The sequence below is a fragment of the Mustela nigripes genome, chromosome 1 (genome assembly GCF_022355385.1).
Source record: "Mustela nigripes isolate SB6536 chromosome 1, MUSNIG.SB6536, whole genome shotgun sequence".
NCBI classification, from domain to species: domain Eukaryota; kingdom Metazoa; phylum Chordata; class Mammalia; order Carnivora; family Mustelidae; genus Mustela; species Mustela nigripes.
The window spans coordinates 268441234-268456330 of NC_081557.1; the positions used below are offsets into that span (position 1 = coordinate 268441234).

General features: G+C 43.0%; 1 protein-coding gene across 2 annotated transcripts in view; it reads right to left on the reverse strand.

Moving 5' to 3' along the window:
- The window catches only part of PRKG2 (protein kinase cGMP-dependent 2), a 97780-nt gene that overhangs the window by 31539 nt on the left and 51144 nt on the right, over window positions 1-15097 (reverse strand). Inside the window, exons 9-14 of one of the 2 annotated variants that reach the window (XM_059385798.1) lie at window positions 12726-12794; window positions 8632-8730; window positions 7225-7291; window positions 5127-5263; window positions 2971-3060; window positions 832-973 (exon numbers count right to left, since the gene is read on the reverse strand). In XM_059385798.1, coding sequence (XP_059241781.1) covers window positions 832-973; window positions 2971-3060; window positions 5127-5263; window positions 7225-7291; window positions 8632-8730; window positions 12726-12794 — 604 coding nt within the window. Of the gene's footprint in view, window positions 1-831; window positions 974-2970; window positions 3061-5126; window positions 5264-7137; window positions 7292-8631; window positions 8731-12725; window positions 12795-15097 lie in introns of both variants that reach the window. The other variant, XM_059385792.1, reaches the window with a different exon arrangement.

The window sequence follows — 15097 nt, forward strand, 5'->3', positions numbered from 1 at the left end:
GTCTGCATGGGTTCCCCTGACGTCCCCCGTCTGCATGGGTTCCCTCCTGACGACCCCCGTCTGCATGGGTTCTCCTGACGTCCCCCGTCTGCATGGGTTCTCCTGACGTCCCCTGTCTGCATGGGTTCCCCTGACGTCCCCCGTCTGCATGGGTTCCCTCCTGACGACCCCCGTCTGCATGGGTTCTCCTGACGTCCAAGGTGCCTGGGCTCCTCCCCTCACGACGGCCCAGTTTCTCCTAGATTCACACTGAGAGCGGTTTGTGTGACTGGGAGTGTACACATGTTGGGCTTCAGAGGACTACAAAGATGGGTAACAAGGGAAGTGTCTGTCCTCAAGGAGCCTCTGGTCTAGTGTTGTGATTCGCAGCCCTGGATTCTCACCTAGAGAGATTTAAAAAAAAAAAAAATCGTACTAACATTCCTAAGTGTATCTTTCCTCCCTACACAGACAGTGGCAATCTTGGGACAGGAGACAGACTGTCACCTACTTTCCTTATTCCTTAGATCCGGTCCCTCTATGTAGTAAGAATGTATTAAAACCTGTTGAAATATATTATACAAAATATTAACCAAATCCAATGTTAAAGGCGTTCTATTACACACGTCCTTACAAGCAGTCACGGGTATGGCTGAAATATTAAATTCCCAGGCCAAAAAGAATGTGCTTCTAACACTTCCCCCCGGATTAAGGTGCCAATGTCCTAGCCATACACCCTCCCCATGATGAAATAACAGCTGTCCCCAAATTAAAAGTAACTTGCAATCGTGACATGACTTTGGTGTTTAGAAATGTCTCTTATGACACTCTAAGTGACAGAACTTGGCTTACCAACTTAAGATAACCCTCAGCATCTAGGATTAAGTTTTCTGGCTTCAGGTCTCTGTAGATGATACCTAGTCGGTGCAGGTAGTCAAACGCTTCAGTCACGCAAGCGACGCAGAACTTGGAGGTGGCTTCGTCGAAGCTGCCCCTGCAACGAGATCATTTCCCCTCTTAATACTCTGGACACACATATCCGTGGTCTGGTCCAGGGGTCAGCTATCGCATTGGTAATTTTACGCCATGAAAGTAAGTGTTTTGTAGGGCACTGACACTAAGAAGGATTCCGTACCACCCATGAGGGAGCCTGATGACGATAAAGAGATTGAGGGGGATGCTTGAGGCAAATGAGAAGTTCCTCACTACTATTAAAACGTCCCCATCCCAACAATTGTTTCTTGTCATCATGTATGGATACGAAAAATACAACCATAAGAAAACAAGACTTTTTAAGATATTTGTGGCAAACTCTAGAGAAAATGCAACTATTTTAACGGAGCGCTTGAAGCAGACTTCTGTAATTTACTGCTTGCCTCCACAATGACTCAAGTGATAGTTTTCATTTCCTGTTGGTATAGCATGTAACAAGAACCATGCAGAAATGGGGTCATAACTCTTTCCTGTTCCGTGCGCCTTGATATTAGACTGGCCCTGTGTCAGCACTGCGTGCGGGTTTCCATACCGCAGCATGAAAACGTGGTGGTGATTTGTGGCAGGGAGTTGTGGAAGGGTATGGCTTTGGGGTGAGTTTCTACTGGCTTTGACTCCTGCTTCTTCTATCACTGTGCCCTCAGCCAAGTGGTGTGGCTGTTCTGAGCCTCAGATCCCTGTCTGTGAAATAGGTTTACTACTTCTTGTACAGTGCTGTTTCGAGAGTGAGGCACAGTGCCCAGCAGACAGCACCGACTCCCGTTCCTACACAGACCCGCTTGCTGAAGGAAAGGTGGAGGGAGCAAATGTTTCTGTAGGTTCCACCGAGTCTCCGCACCCTGCCTGGTCTTCCCCACCCCGATCCACCCAGCAGCACATTTCTAACACGACCCATCCATCTCTTCTCAGATGCTCAAAGGTCTCCCCTTCCCTGGGTCTGGGATTCTCCACCATGAATGCCCATTAGAACTGTTGGGGAGGTCATTCACTAGACCCCATCCAAGGTGAACCAAATCATAATTCTGGCATCAGGGCTTGGCACGGTTACTTTGCAGAGCTCTCTACGTGACTGTGATGAGACAGCCAGACCAGTGACACTCCCACACATCCGGCCCGGCATTAACCTCCGTAACCTCCTGCAAACCCACCTCCACACCCCTCTTCTGCGGACCTTGTCTTCTACTCACATTGGGCTGTGAAACACCCCCAAAGACACATAATCCTATCTCCACTTTCCTGTTGCATACACATCCGTTTCCCTTCCTCTCTGCCCTTCCAAAGCACTGGTCCTCTCTAGGAGTTAGGTCCGGTCTTTCCTCTTTCATCACATCTTTACGCGCCTCCTCTCCTCCGAGCTTGCCATCTGCAACTCTCACTTGGCAGTTAATTACAAATTGGCAACTTCTCTGTCATATTTAGCTCACACACCTAATAATGCAATGTTTTAAAACTTACTTCCCCAAATAAGATCAAAACTCACTGGAGGAAAATTTATATACCTTTTACCCTTTTGGTTAGGAAAGTTCACCCTGTCTGGAAAGCCCCCACACTGTCTACAAGGGAGGCCTGTACACCGCTGGCGCTCAGTAAACACAGGAGGCTGCGATTCGGCAGAAACCGGCCCTTCTGTAAACCTGAATCTTTGCAGGACGTGCCCTGCCTCGCCCTGCCCCACCCCTTCTCCATCTCCCCCGCAGAGATTCCGGGTTTCCAGCGACCCTGCCTCGCACTAACCACAGGACTGTGAAGCGTTCACTCTCTTTTGAGGGCTGCAACTCTTTGATCCCTAATATGGAAATGACCAACGACCTTTTACGGTGTCTATTGCATAGGTCCAACGTTAGAGAAGAAATACCACCATTGCTCTGTTATCACATGATAATGTCTTTTAGGACGACTTCTTAATGACTTTCTTTACGTCTCTTTAAATCATGAATAAAGCATCCTTGAGACCAAACGCGAGAACACGGCGCGATGTTTATAATGCTTTTCCATTACCTGTCCCTTAATATACTCCACAGCTCCCCACCTAAGCAGGCCTCCAGAAGCATGTATACATACTTAGTGTCCTTGAAAGTGCGATACAATCTGCGAAGACACATGAAAACATGGTTGTTATTAAAGATCTCGTTTCAAAAGCATTTTGAAGTTGCTTAAGAACATCATCGGTATCGCTTGGGACACATGCTCCTCCGGCTCCGGACGCCCTCCGGCCACATGGGACCCCTCACGGAGCGTTCGTCCTGCCTGGCTTCTGCACACGGGAGCTCCTTCCCTTACTGGCCTCCCTCTCCACACACACTGACCTTCTGCATCTCGGCTCCGCTGTAACAGCGAGATCCATTCCTCGAGACACGCCCAGGAGCCCGCTACGGCAGCTCCTCGGCCCCCTTCTCCAATACGGCTTCTCTTCCCTCCACCAGCCCAGAGACCTCTGCCTGCGTCTCCTTTATGAGCTCCCGTCACACCCATGTCCTATATCCCCTGGTTGGTCTCAAAAACAAGGCTGTGAGACAGAGACCTATAAGCAGTGAGTTCAGTAGGGAGAGTTTTCTGGGAACAACCCCCGTCCCCCAGGGGAGGAATAAGGCACAGACACGCCTGGGTGGCAGGAGAGTTCAGCTCCGACGGAGTCTCTAGTTTCAATGAAAGCCTCAGCCTCAAGGAGCTCTGCCCTCGTGGGATGTGGGCTGCACCTGGAAGCAGAGTCTGATCCTGGGCAAGGGGGTTCTGATCACCTGATAGCAGTGACCAGAAAAGGACCGAGCTAGAGTCCTCAGCTGACAACACTCCCAGAAGCTACAGGAATGACAGCTTCGGTCCCAAGGTGGACCCGGGCCGGGTACCGTACCGCACCCCTGGGTGCCAGCCGAGCATCCCGATGGTGTGCCGCCAGCAGAAGCAATCTAGCAGAGCCGCTCAGTGTGGGCTCTGAGTCCAGACTACTCAGGCTTGAGTCTCCGACCCGCCGTTCACGAGCTGACAGCCCGGTTGTTAACGACTGCTCTCGAGTTCGATCATAACATTGACCTCGCGGTTACCTCATAAAGGTCAGATGAATACATGCATTCACTGGATTCTATGTTAGTCACATATTAATTTATGTTGCATATCTGCATATATAGTAGGAAGAATAAATGTAACCTATTTAAAGATATATTCAACATATTACATATGATATATCACATATATATTGTGCTTACAGCAGTGTCTGGCACATGTTAATTTCTCAATCAATGTTGACATTGATATTTATTATTATATTATCATTTCCTTCTATGCCAGGCACTCTGCAGAGAGCTGGAAATGAGAATAGGAATAAAAGCTAAGCCATGTCCTGAAACTGCTTATGATAGTTTGTTAAGGAATTATTGAAGAAGGGGGAGGCATTCTGGGAACGCATTAATATAAAAATACTTAGAAAACCCAGCATTGCCTTGGTTCAACGCTTTTAATGTTGAAAAAAAGTGGGTGTGGGACTATGGATAGGCAGGAAGTTTCTCTCAAGGCATTTGATCCAAAACACAAATTCTATCCGCCGTAAGGGCACTCTGCCTCACCTGGAAACCACCGAAACTATATTCTAGGGCTATGACCCGCATGAAAATGCAGGTCTCCACTGGCCTACACCACAGACTCATGAATTCACAAGTAAGGAGAACTGTGGCCTTGCACAACAGAATTCTCGTCCCGACTCTGGGGAAGGAGGAGTAGTGACTCCGGGGAGCCGGATCGCCCAGCATCTCGGATCTGCTAGGATCATGCCCCGGGCCCCCGGAAGACTACACGAACCCAAAGGCCTCTTCTTGCAGAAATTTAACAGCAGTGTGTCCCTTGACAGTTTCAAATGAATTCTTTTCTTCCCAAATTCTGCAGTAGGTATGGATTAAATAATCAGTTCAAGTTATTCCACACCAATTTCATATTCTCTCCCACACACACCCCTACACACACACACAGTCTCCTGAGACATTCGCAAGGATAAAAAACCTGCACGCTTGACTGCAGACTTCAGACTTCTCCCATTTTGTGAGCTGTTTCTGCAACAGGGGTAGAGAACTCAGAGTGAGGCCTTCTTTCACTGTTCTGTGCTCTCGCGTGGAAACTTTCGAAAGCGTCCCCAGTCCTAACTGTGGGGCCGGATGGTCACTTACTTCACGATGAAGGGAGAGCACAGCTCTTCCAGAATCCGCTTCTCTGAGTAGACGTGCTCCTGCTGCTTCGTGTCCACGATGTGCTTCTTCCGTATACACTTCATAGCAAAAGCCACATTCTCATTCTTCACCTTAACCTGCACCAGAAGAGAAGATCCCTCACAATCAAGTTATTAAAAAGGTTCACCATATCTATATAAAACAAGTTAACCAATGAGGAGTTGGACTTCTTTCCCATTAAACAGTATGTACCCTTTTATCCACGTGCCCCTCTGGGAACTAACTTTTATCCAAGTGTACATCCTTGCATTGCAATTTCCAGAAAAGTTCACAAATCTGGAACATGGTCTTAATACGTTTGCATTAGAACAAGAAAAACAAACTCGAGTTAGGTTTAATGTTTAAAAATCTATTCACTTTTGAGTGTTTGATATGAACTTTGACCAGAATTGCCAAAAATGGTTCTTTCCTAATAGGCACTTCTTTGATTTTCAAAACAAAACATATGAAGTCAAAATCCATAGCTGCTGTATCCAATATGACAGCAACTAGTCACATGAGGTTGTTTAATTTTAAGTTAATTAAAGTAAGAAATTCAGCTGCGTTAGTCACATTTCAAAAGCTCGCCAGCCACATCTAGCCCTAGCTACCCTTCTGGATAGCAGACAGTTAGGACGTTTCCCGAAGTACAGAAAGTTCTTTTGGAACCTGTTGCTTTAGATGGACAAATAAAATTTTCCCTTAAAAGGAAATAAAACATTTTTATAGATACGTCCTCGGATAGGCTTACACCTCCATCAGCACACGATAGATGGCAGGTAATGAACCTGTAGATTTGGCCACACCCCACATTTTTTCACATTTGCCATTAGTACTATGCAGGATTTTTAAACTAATGGTGGAATTATTGTTTCAATTATTATCTAACTATACAAAAAAAACCACATCTCAGAATTGCTAATTCAATCCTTTTGCCAGGATGTTTGGTGAAAAATACCACTGCAGATAGCTATTGCCCTTGTCTCTCTATATGGCATAAAAAAAAGGTGAAAAATACTCTTTGGCTTATGAAGAAATTGTTTCTTCCCCTCCCCCCTCACCCATCAGAGAGGGAGAATTGATTGGGGTGAAGTGCGTTGTCCAGAGTCTCCTGGCAGCACTTCTGATCTGCTCATGTCCATGGCCATCCAGCAGACGAAGGTGTCAGCAAACTTCCCCGAAGTTAAGGTACAGTGAATCATTAAAAATCTGCTGGGCGAAGAAGGGCTTGGGAACAGCCAAAGGTTCAGAGTCACCTGTCCCCAGGTGAGGTCACAGATCTCCATCCCCCCGTTTCCCCGGAGCCCTGGATCCGACAGGACCGCTCGGTTACTCCTTGGAAGCTAGTGGTAAAGCTCAGAGAGGCGGTGAAGTGGAAAAGCCAGCCAAAGTCAGGCCGCAAGTTCCCAGCTGTCCTGGTCAACAGTACAGAGGCTGCTCTTCAGATATTCCCTTACAGTCATCTTCTCTTTTTTTCCAGAGAGAAAATCTTGAGCAACCCAAGGCAGGATAATGGCAGCCAAATACAGACATGGCAGTGGAGCTGTGTCAACTATAGTAAGGATTTATTTCTCGGACACTTCCACTGGACACACTCTTTTCTTTAGTAATAGTTCACGTGCCATGAGTGTATGTGTGCACACATTTTCCTGTTAAAAAGTACAGTTTTAATGAGTTAGAGTCTCTGGGAACGCTTACTTGGTACATCTCCGATAATTATAACCAAGACGAGAATTCACAAAAGGATGTGACACAGAAGCTGAAATAGCAGCTCCGTTACTACAAGTGACTTATTAGCACAGGCCTGCTACCATACAACACGCACAGTGAAAAACGTGCTTTCTTAACTTCAGCTCAAAGCAACACTTAAGAGGGCAATAACAATTCACATGTCCGTCCAAGAAACACTGGAATATAAAACAAGAAAAAGTCAAAAGGCTTCTCTCAGATGCTTGAAACGTAAACCCCTTACAAGCTCAACTCTTCCGAACCCACCAACGCCCAGTGTTGCAATAATCTCAAGGTTCTGGAATGGGGAAGAGGAGGAGAATCTGGCCACCTTCTCCTTCAGCTGAATCATCTCCAGCGAGAGTGCTTTGGACAGCTTCCAGTTAGACATGGATCTCCTGTGTGAGAAAAGTGAAACTTGGCACACATCCCCTTAGTCAAGCCAGAGTCATGACACACATAAATTCCACTCACGCAACAGTCTTATTTCTGCCAGGGTTGCTGCCCATAGTGGCTACAAAGGCTACCTCGACTTTTAGAGGGTCAGCTTCACTTGCATTGGGAGGGAAGACAGCCGGATATACAAACAAAGAAACTGATGCACAGAACGATGAATAAATATCAAACCGAATCAGTGTGAGGTAGAAAGAGCTGAACCGTGTAGTGTTTAAAGCATATTTCAATAAATATGTGCGTGTTTTTTTTTTTTTTTTTAAGAGTCAATGAGAGGAAGTAAAACCGGTGAGTCATTCCCTTGGCTATACATACAGGGGAATGCCACACTGAGAATCTTTGCTGTGTTTTGCTATTTTTGTCAGATTTTGAAGTTTTCCATGGCTGAACCAGAATGACTGCTTAGTGAAACATGAAAGAGATATTTCTTACTTTATGTCTAAATATCATTGTTTGGAAATACTCATTTTTCTCTTTTAATTAAGGTAGAATGCTCTGACTTCTGTATTATACATATATTCATGAAGTGTTCTTACTACAAAAGGCCTTTAAAGACATAAAAACTGCAAATATATCCCTTGCATAAAAAGACAAAAGCAAAAAACTTAGGAGGGCCTCACTGAATGTTCTAATTTAACTCAAGTGTCAGTTTTCTAGAACTTTCAACTCTAGCTTCGTTAGTCCTACCTGGTGAATATATGCTGAAGTATTTACTCTACAAACTGTAAAGGATTTTCAAATATTTTAAACTTTACAACATAGTTTTTCTATGAAGCACAAAATTATTCATAAATATCACTATATTTAGCCCAACCCAACTCCTTCCTACACACACATGTGCGTGCACACACACACAACCCTGGGTAATAGCTCGCTTATATTCTGAAATACTTCTGTCTCTCCCCATGGCTCTTTACCTGGAATCAAGATGAATGGGTTATTCTACTGCCTTGGCATTCTTGCTTGAACTCCATGGGCAAGATACGCTTCATTTCTGAATAACGTCCTTTTGACATTGAAAGACAATGTCAAGCATCCCCTTCCCAAGGCCCCTCTCAGGAAATGTCTCCCTCACATTACTACCTGTCAACCCCAAATAAGGAGCTGACCACTTACAGACTAAAATCCCACCCATACTACTGGTAAGTGGCATCTCTTTGTGGAAGCACAATTTAAAAGAACTGCCCGCTGTTTTCTAGTGGCGGCACAGCAGCAGTCACCACCGAGCGAACCACACACACTTGCCAGGAGGCATGTGCCCCTGAGAAGACCCCGCCGCACTTACTTCGCATGTCTTTTCTCGTCATCCCGGGTCAGGTTGGCCACATACCCTTCAAGGTATTTCTGGAGTTCTTCAAAAGTCCCGACTGTCTGGTTGAATGTTCTAAGTGAATAAAATACATAGGTGCCTTTGTAATTTGACATTTCCTCAAGCTCTTAGAAAACTTCGTTATGATTATTGATGGCTTTGTAAATGGTTTTTCAAGAATTTAGGTGACAGTAAAGTTGTCACAAAATGTAGAATAGCTATTTAGAAGTTATATAATGAATTCTTCTCGCTTATGAAAACAAAGAAGAGAAAACCTTTTAGTAGTTTTCTGCCTTGTGGTTCAGGTTTACTAACAATATTTTTCAAGAAGATATTGGAAAGAAAATAGTCACAATCTCTTTACTGAATCAACAGGTTAAATGGGTTGCAGATTTTCCTAACTTTGCTTCATCAAATTAAGCTATTTATTTTAAAAATCAAGGATAAAATGTTTCTTTTCTTTTCCCTTGATAATGGCCCTCATTTTACATTGCTTCATGATTAAATCCATTTTTTTTTTTTTTTTTACTTTATCGCAGTGGTTCCCAGAGGCTCAGCCAACGCCTCCCCTCGACCACTCTCACCCTCCATAAATCAGACCTGGGCGGCGCCGTCTAGCTTCACTTCCCACACTGTTCACAGGAATTCTGATACAAGCCTCCCTTGCCCACAAGAAATAAGGTATCCCCTTCCTCACCAAGGGAAATACATTTTCTTGATTTCTTTTCAATGCTTCCCCACCCCTACACTGGACAATCCACCTTAATGTGTGGTTTTTAGAGTCGTTCTCTTCCCTACTGCAAACCAGGAACCTTCTAGAAACTGTGCTTTAATCTTCTGGCTGAATCTGAAGCACCTGAGCAGAGCAAAATGAAAGGAATGAAAACGGACCCCCAGACACCTCCAGCTAATAAAGCAGACCTGTCTCATTACTGTACAGTTGCCATCTGCGGCCTGCCCAGCCCTGAACCCCTCTGCCCACACTGAACAGGCCACCAGTCCACAGTCCCCTTATTACGCAGCTCTCACATACCATGCTGGGTATCTCCCATTTTCCCCTTCAAATCTACCCTCCACTCTTTCCCACCTCCTCTGCCCACTGTCCTTCGCTGACCACAGAACAGTGAGAAACAAGCGTATCGCCATGAAATTTCAAATTTCCAATGGCTGAACTTTTCAAGTGAAAGGAAACTACTTGCTGTACATCACTTCACTCTTACTTCTTCTATATGTCACCACTACTGGCCTGCCGTTCAACTAATTAAGGCACTGTAAACAAATCTCATGTTGAAGATGTAGGCTCTCACTGCTGTTCCCGTCCCCTAGAAATTCTTTGCACACTCGAGTGAGTGCAGACTTAAACAGCTACAACACTCTAGCTGTAACAAACAGCCTGTAACCACTCTGCTGGTGTAGCATGCGGTGTGATCACTTCCTCTGAGATCCAGCCCAACAACCAGTGACGGAGATGTCACAAATCACACTTCCCACGCATGGAGAGAGCTATTGCTATTTTGCACATTTTATTACGTTCTAAAAATAGGGAAACTTTAACTCTCCTTGCAGTGAGTTCATTCTACGCATTTTGAAAACAATGCATTAAGAAGGAGGAAACGCAGCCGCCCCGCGTCACCGCAAGGATGGTGCCCTGTATTCAGCCAACATGGGGAGCCCTTCCCGTCTGCCGAGAACTATGACGTCTGCTGGCCCTGCAACAGCAGTGAACAAGGAAAGGTTTCTGTCCCCGTGAAGCTTACAGAAGAGAGGGAAGACAGATGTTACATGAAGCAATTAAGCAAAACGTAAATAATGATCTAAGGGCATATAGGGTAAAGTGGGGGAATTATCACGGATCTGAACCTAGTCTATTAGTCGTTACTATGATGACTACTATGGGTTTATCACTCAAACTCAATACTTTTCAGAGTGAAAGGCGGTACCGATAACAAACATGCTGGGACAACCAGAACTATCCAGAAATCCAGGATGTAGGTCAGCCTGGTCACATCAGATTTCCAGCTCCTCTCACTCACAGAATAAATTCATGTTTCGAGTCTCATTGAGCCTAACACAATACTCTTACACTACCAGATCTCATCTGTACACATGTATGTGGAACATTTTAAAATTATAAACTTACACATAATATATAATATATAATATAATATATAATATATAAACTCCACAAAATCCTGGCATCCTTTGCAGGGATTCTGAGTGCGTGAGGTATCGTATAAATACTTGCTTGTGTGATTGCGATGAAGAAACACGAAAGGAGTTCTTCCTTTGTGTCATATTTTTAGTCCCAGCATTTCAGAGCAATTGATAAGATTCTACCGAACAGCTAATGCTATTCAGGGTATGCATTTATTTTTCATGAACTCATACACAAAACAACGCACTATCAGGACAACCCTGTACCAGTATACTTTCCCTTTGTGAGCTGGCATCCAAAGATTACCTTTATCCGAACATATTTTGCACTTTCTAGCCCCCATGCCTTTGTTTTTAAGCTCTACTTCACCTCGAGTGACTTCTCCATTTCCTATTGGCCTGACAAATTCCTATTAATTTTTAAGCCCCGTTTCCACACCTAAAAGAAAATAAAACCTTGCCCACTTTATTGCATTGTGATTGCTCCTCTCGCTGAACACATGCTCGGGGAGCCAAATGGCCCAGCGGAACGAACTCCGAAAGCCATCAGGGCACCGTCGCAGATGGCTTTGCTGGGACATCTCTACCGATCTGGGACTTCCATTGCTTATCCAGAGAGAGACTGAAATAATTTGAAGTGATATTAAGAATTATTGTTCTGTGCGTGGTGACGGATGCCAACTAGACTGATTGCCCTGGTCCTTTGGTGATAATATACGTATTTCAAATCGTTACGTTGTATACCTGAAAGCAATTTAAAGTTATGGGTCAATCATCTCTTAATCACAAATCATAAATAAAAAAGAATGAGTGCTGTTTGTGTATGTTAATGTTATGGTGGTCATGTATTTTAAGTAACATTTATCTTCTAGAGATGCTACTAAAATTTACAGATGAAATAATTTTATGTTTGGAATTTGCTTGAAAGTACTATGAGAAGACGGGGCGGGGGTGGCAAAGTGATACAGATGAGGCATTAACTGATCATTTTTGAACTTGCATTATGGGGTCCATAATAGTCTCCTGTCTGCTTTTTACTATATGTGAAATTTTCCAAAATAAAAAGACTTCTGAATGTTCTACAGTTCTTTCCAGTTCTAAATCTCTATAATTTGATGTTCAGGATGAATGTTATGTTCAACTGCAACCCACTACATACTGCTTTGTGATACTTCTTGTCATTTTACTGTTTTTTGTTAATATTTCATGTGTGTATGCCCTATGTTTTTGACCACACTCAGACATTTCCTAGACAATGGCCTAGATTTGTATATTTGAATTTCCTTTATTATAGAAAATCAATAAACAAACAACTCACTAATGAGAGACCCAAGGGGCCAGATTCAATACAATTTGAAATGAGTGAAGGCCACAAGGTAAGACTTTTTCCCGAAAGCAACCTGAGACACTTAGAGATTAATATTAACACACATCACTTGTAAATCACTACGAATGTTTAATCAAACCTTCTCTGGAAATACATATAACTAAGGGGTATTGTATGTTATGTCCCAGAGAGATAGGATTTATTCAAAGTTTTCTGACTGCTTAGAGCATTTTAGAAATAAATTATGGAGCTGTTCACTCTATTGTGCAGGGGAGAAAAATCCAAAAGGGCACCAATAAGCTTATTTCTCTGGAAGATGAAGAATTTAAATCAGTCTATCGCTGATGTTTATGTACAAAGTTTGCACACAAAATATTTAGCCCGCCAGCATCTGCCACTGCCTCAGACAGACTCAGACCCGAAGGCCCAGTTCCTCCCCATGAATTTTAATGGAATGTACTCGCAGCTGAGGGTTGCCCAGCATTTCTGAGTGGTGATGAATGAGAAGACAGATGGGCCCTTGGAGTAACAGAAGGCCAAGTCTTCGAAGGTGGCCGCAGCCGGCCTTCTCTGACATCGGCATACTCACTCTCGATCTATAACCAGGCACGCCACATCATTTTCTTCAGCAATAATGTTAGCGGATCTGACGTCCTCGCTGCAGACAAAAACAGGGACGAAATTAAACATCCATTTTTATTAAAGAATCTGCTTTTTTATGAAACACCATCACTTAAACCTTCCAAAGGCTGCCGCTTTTAAAATATCATAACTTACACTTCACCCCTTTCCAAAAGGGAATTGAAATGCACCCCAATGAAGGTGATGTATGTGAGCAATTCTGACAAGAAGACAACTGTGCTGGGAGCAGAGAGAGAGCAGCGACTGTGACTTTCTATAGAATCGCCTTCTGGGCTTTGTGTCAGCCAGAATAAAATACCTCTCTGGTGACCAAGTGGGAACTGCTCATTAATAAGCAGCCCAAACTGAAATTAATGGATCAAAAAAAATCACTGGGAAAATATTCAACTAGTTAGAATAAAAAAAAAATCAAGAATAAAGCCCAAAGAAAGTGTTTTGAGTACCATATCACCCAACGATTTAAATAAACACTAAAATACCTTAATTTCATAAAGTCTAGGAGTATGTTTTCCACTAAAATCTCTGAAATCAGAACATGTCCTACAATTGGTGATGAATCACAGTGTAATTAATAGCACTGTCTTTCTTCCTCACGGGCACATAATGTAATTGGTGCATCTCACCGCTGAGAACCTAGATACAATGAATTATGGCATGCGATCTAATGATGGCAAATTTAACAACCAAAGAATACCAATGGGCCAAGCATTGGGTAAAGCATTTATTTGTACTAGTTTCCTCCCTCCATTAGTTACAAACTAAAGACACTGAAAAATGGTACACCCAGATGGTACCCAGTGCTGTGAGATTCATTTAAGGTAACCAGGAAGAACAAGTATGTCGAGACAGCTCTAAGCAAATTCATCAAAAATGGTATCACACAAAGTATATATAGTTCCTTCTTCTTCCTTAAGTGTTGAGATAGGAAAAACTTGGTGACCCATTTCTTATTGCAAAGAAGTCCCTTAACCACACAGCTAACATTCAGAGTCCTACTGATATAACCCATAGTTCCTCCCAAATTTGCAGGGTCCCTGCTGGAAGACATTAATGAAAACATTACAGCTTGATGAGCTGGGAGCTGGGTAGACTGTACTCAACCTGTGTGTGTGTAGACATCGACATCTATACGTACGGATGGATGTCCACACACCCGTGCATGCGCACAGACCTGATCTTAGATGTGAGCCAATCTGATTTGCGAGTTCGGAAAAGCAAAGGTGTGGCAGCCCTTGCACTTGTCAATGTCAAGACTGACTGGGAATATTCTCTGCAAACACTTCATAAATATTAGGGTTTGTGAGTACACGTACGCTTCTTTTATAATAACTGTGTGAGTGCCGTGAGTCAATCTTTGTACATACAATGTTGTAAGAACTCCTGGGACTAATTAATGTCAAGTCCCAGAAATACGCAGACTGTAAGGAACTCCGAGTCCCCTTCAGTGGCCCTAAAGCACGATAGCAAAGACGTACATAAACGTCTACAAGTATTTGTATCAGGGCTCCTTTTCCTTCATTTTAGCTTTGTGCTTCCAAATGCCTGGGGAGTTGGGTATATATATTAAATATAAATTCCCATGGTTCTCCTGGGAAAACACTGTGATCGGCTAGCTGTGACACAGAGCATAAATTATTTCAGATCCAGCAAAATCAGACAGCGTATTTCCTTTCAAGAGATATTTTGACTCTCTGGTGCATTTATAGAGTTCTCTGCACTTTCAAACTGTAGTTGTTTTGTTTGCAGGTATGAGACAAATAACCTAGTAATGTTAAGAACAAACACACTGAAGTTTTGAATAACAATATTACATAATTATATCACATGAAGCTATTCACACTGCCACAACCAAAAACATTAAAAAGGACAATTCCCCTGTTATTGAAACAAGTTAATTATGAGCTAGAAAATGAGAAAGAGCAGTTTAGCTTGTCTTCACATTCCATTTTTAAACTGTTTACAAAACAACCACAATCTAACCTCCTAAGTTTAGTTTTTCCTTTAAAAAAATAAGAACTTTCTAATTTTTAAGTAATCAGATTTGTCTCCAGTAATTTATGAACACCATTTCTTTGCTCTACACTTAATATTATCATCACATACAAATCAGCAGAACTGGGACTTCAAGACAAAAATTAAAAAGGAAGAAAATGAACAGAAATAATACTCATTTCTATAAGCATAGATTTGAAGTAAAACCCATTTAGTAGTAACAGTAAAACTTTAAGTGATGTCTTAACTAATTTCAAAATTTCAAAACATATGTAACTCCAAAAAAAGTATTGCTCGAAACTCTACGCTTGATCCGACCCAAAAGGC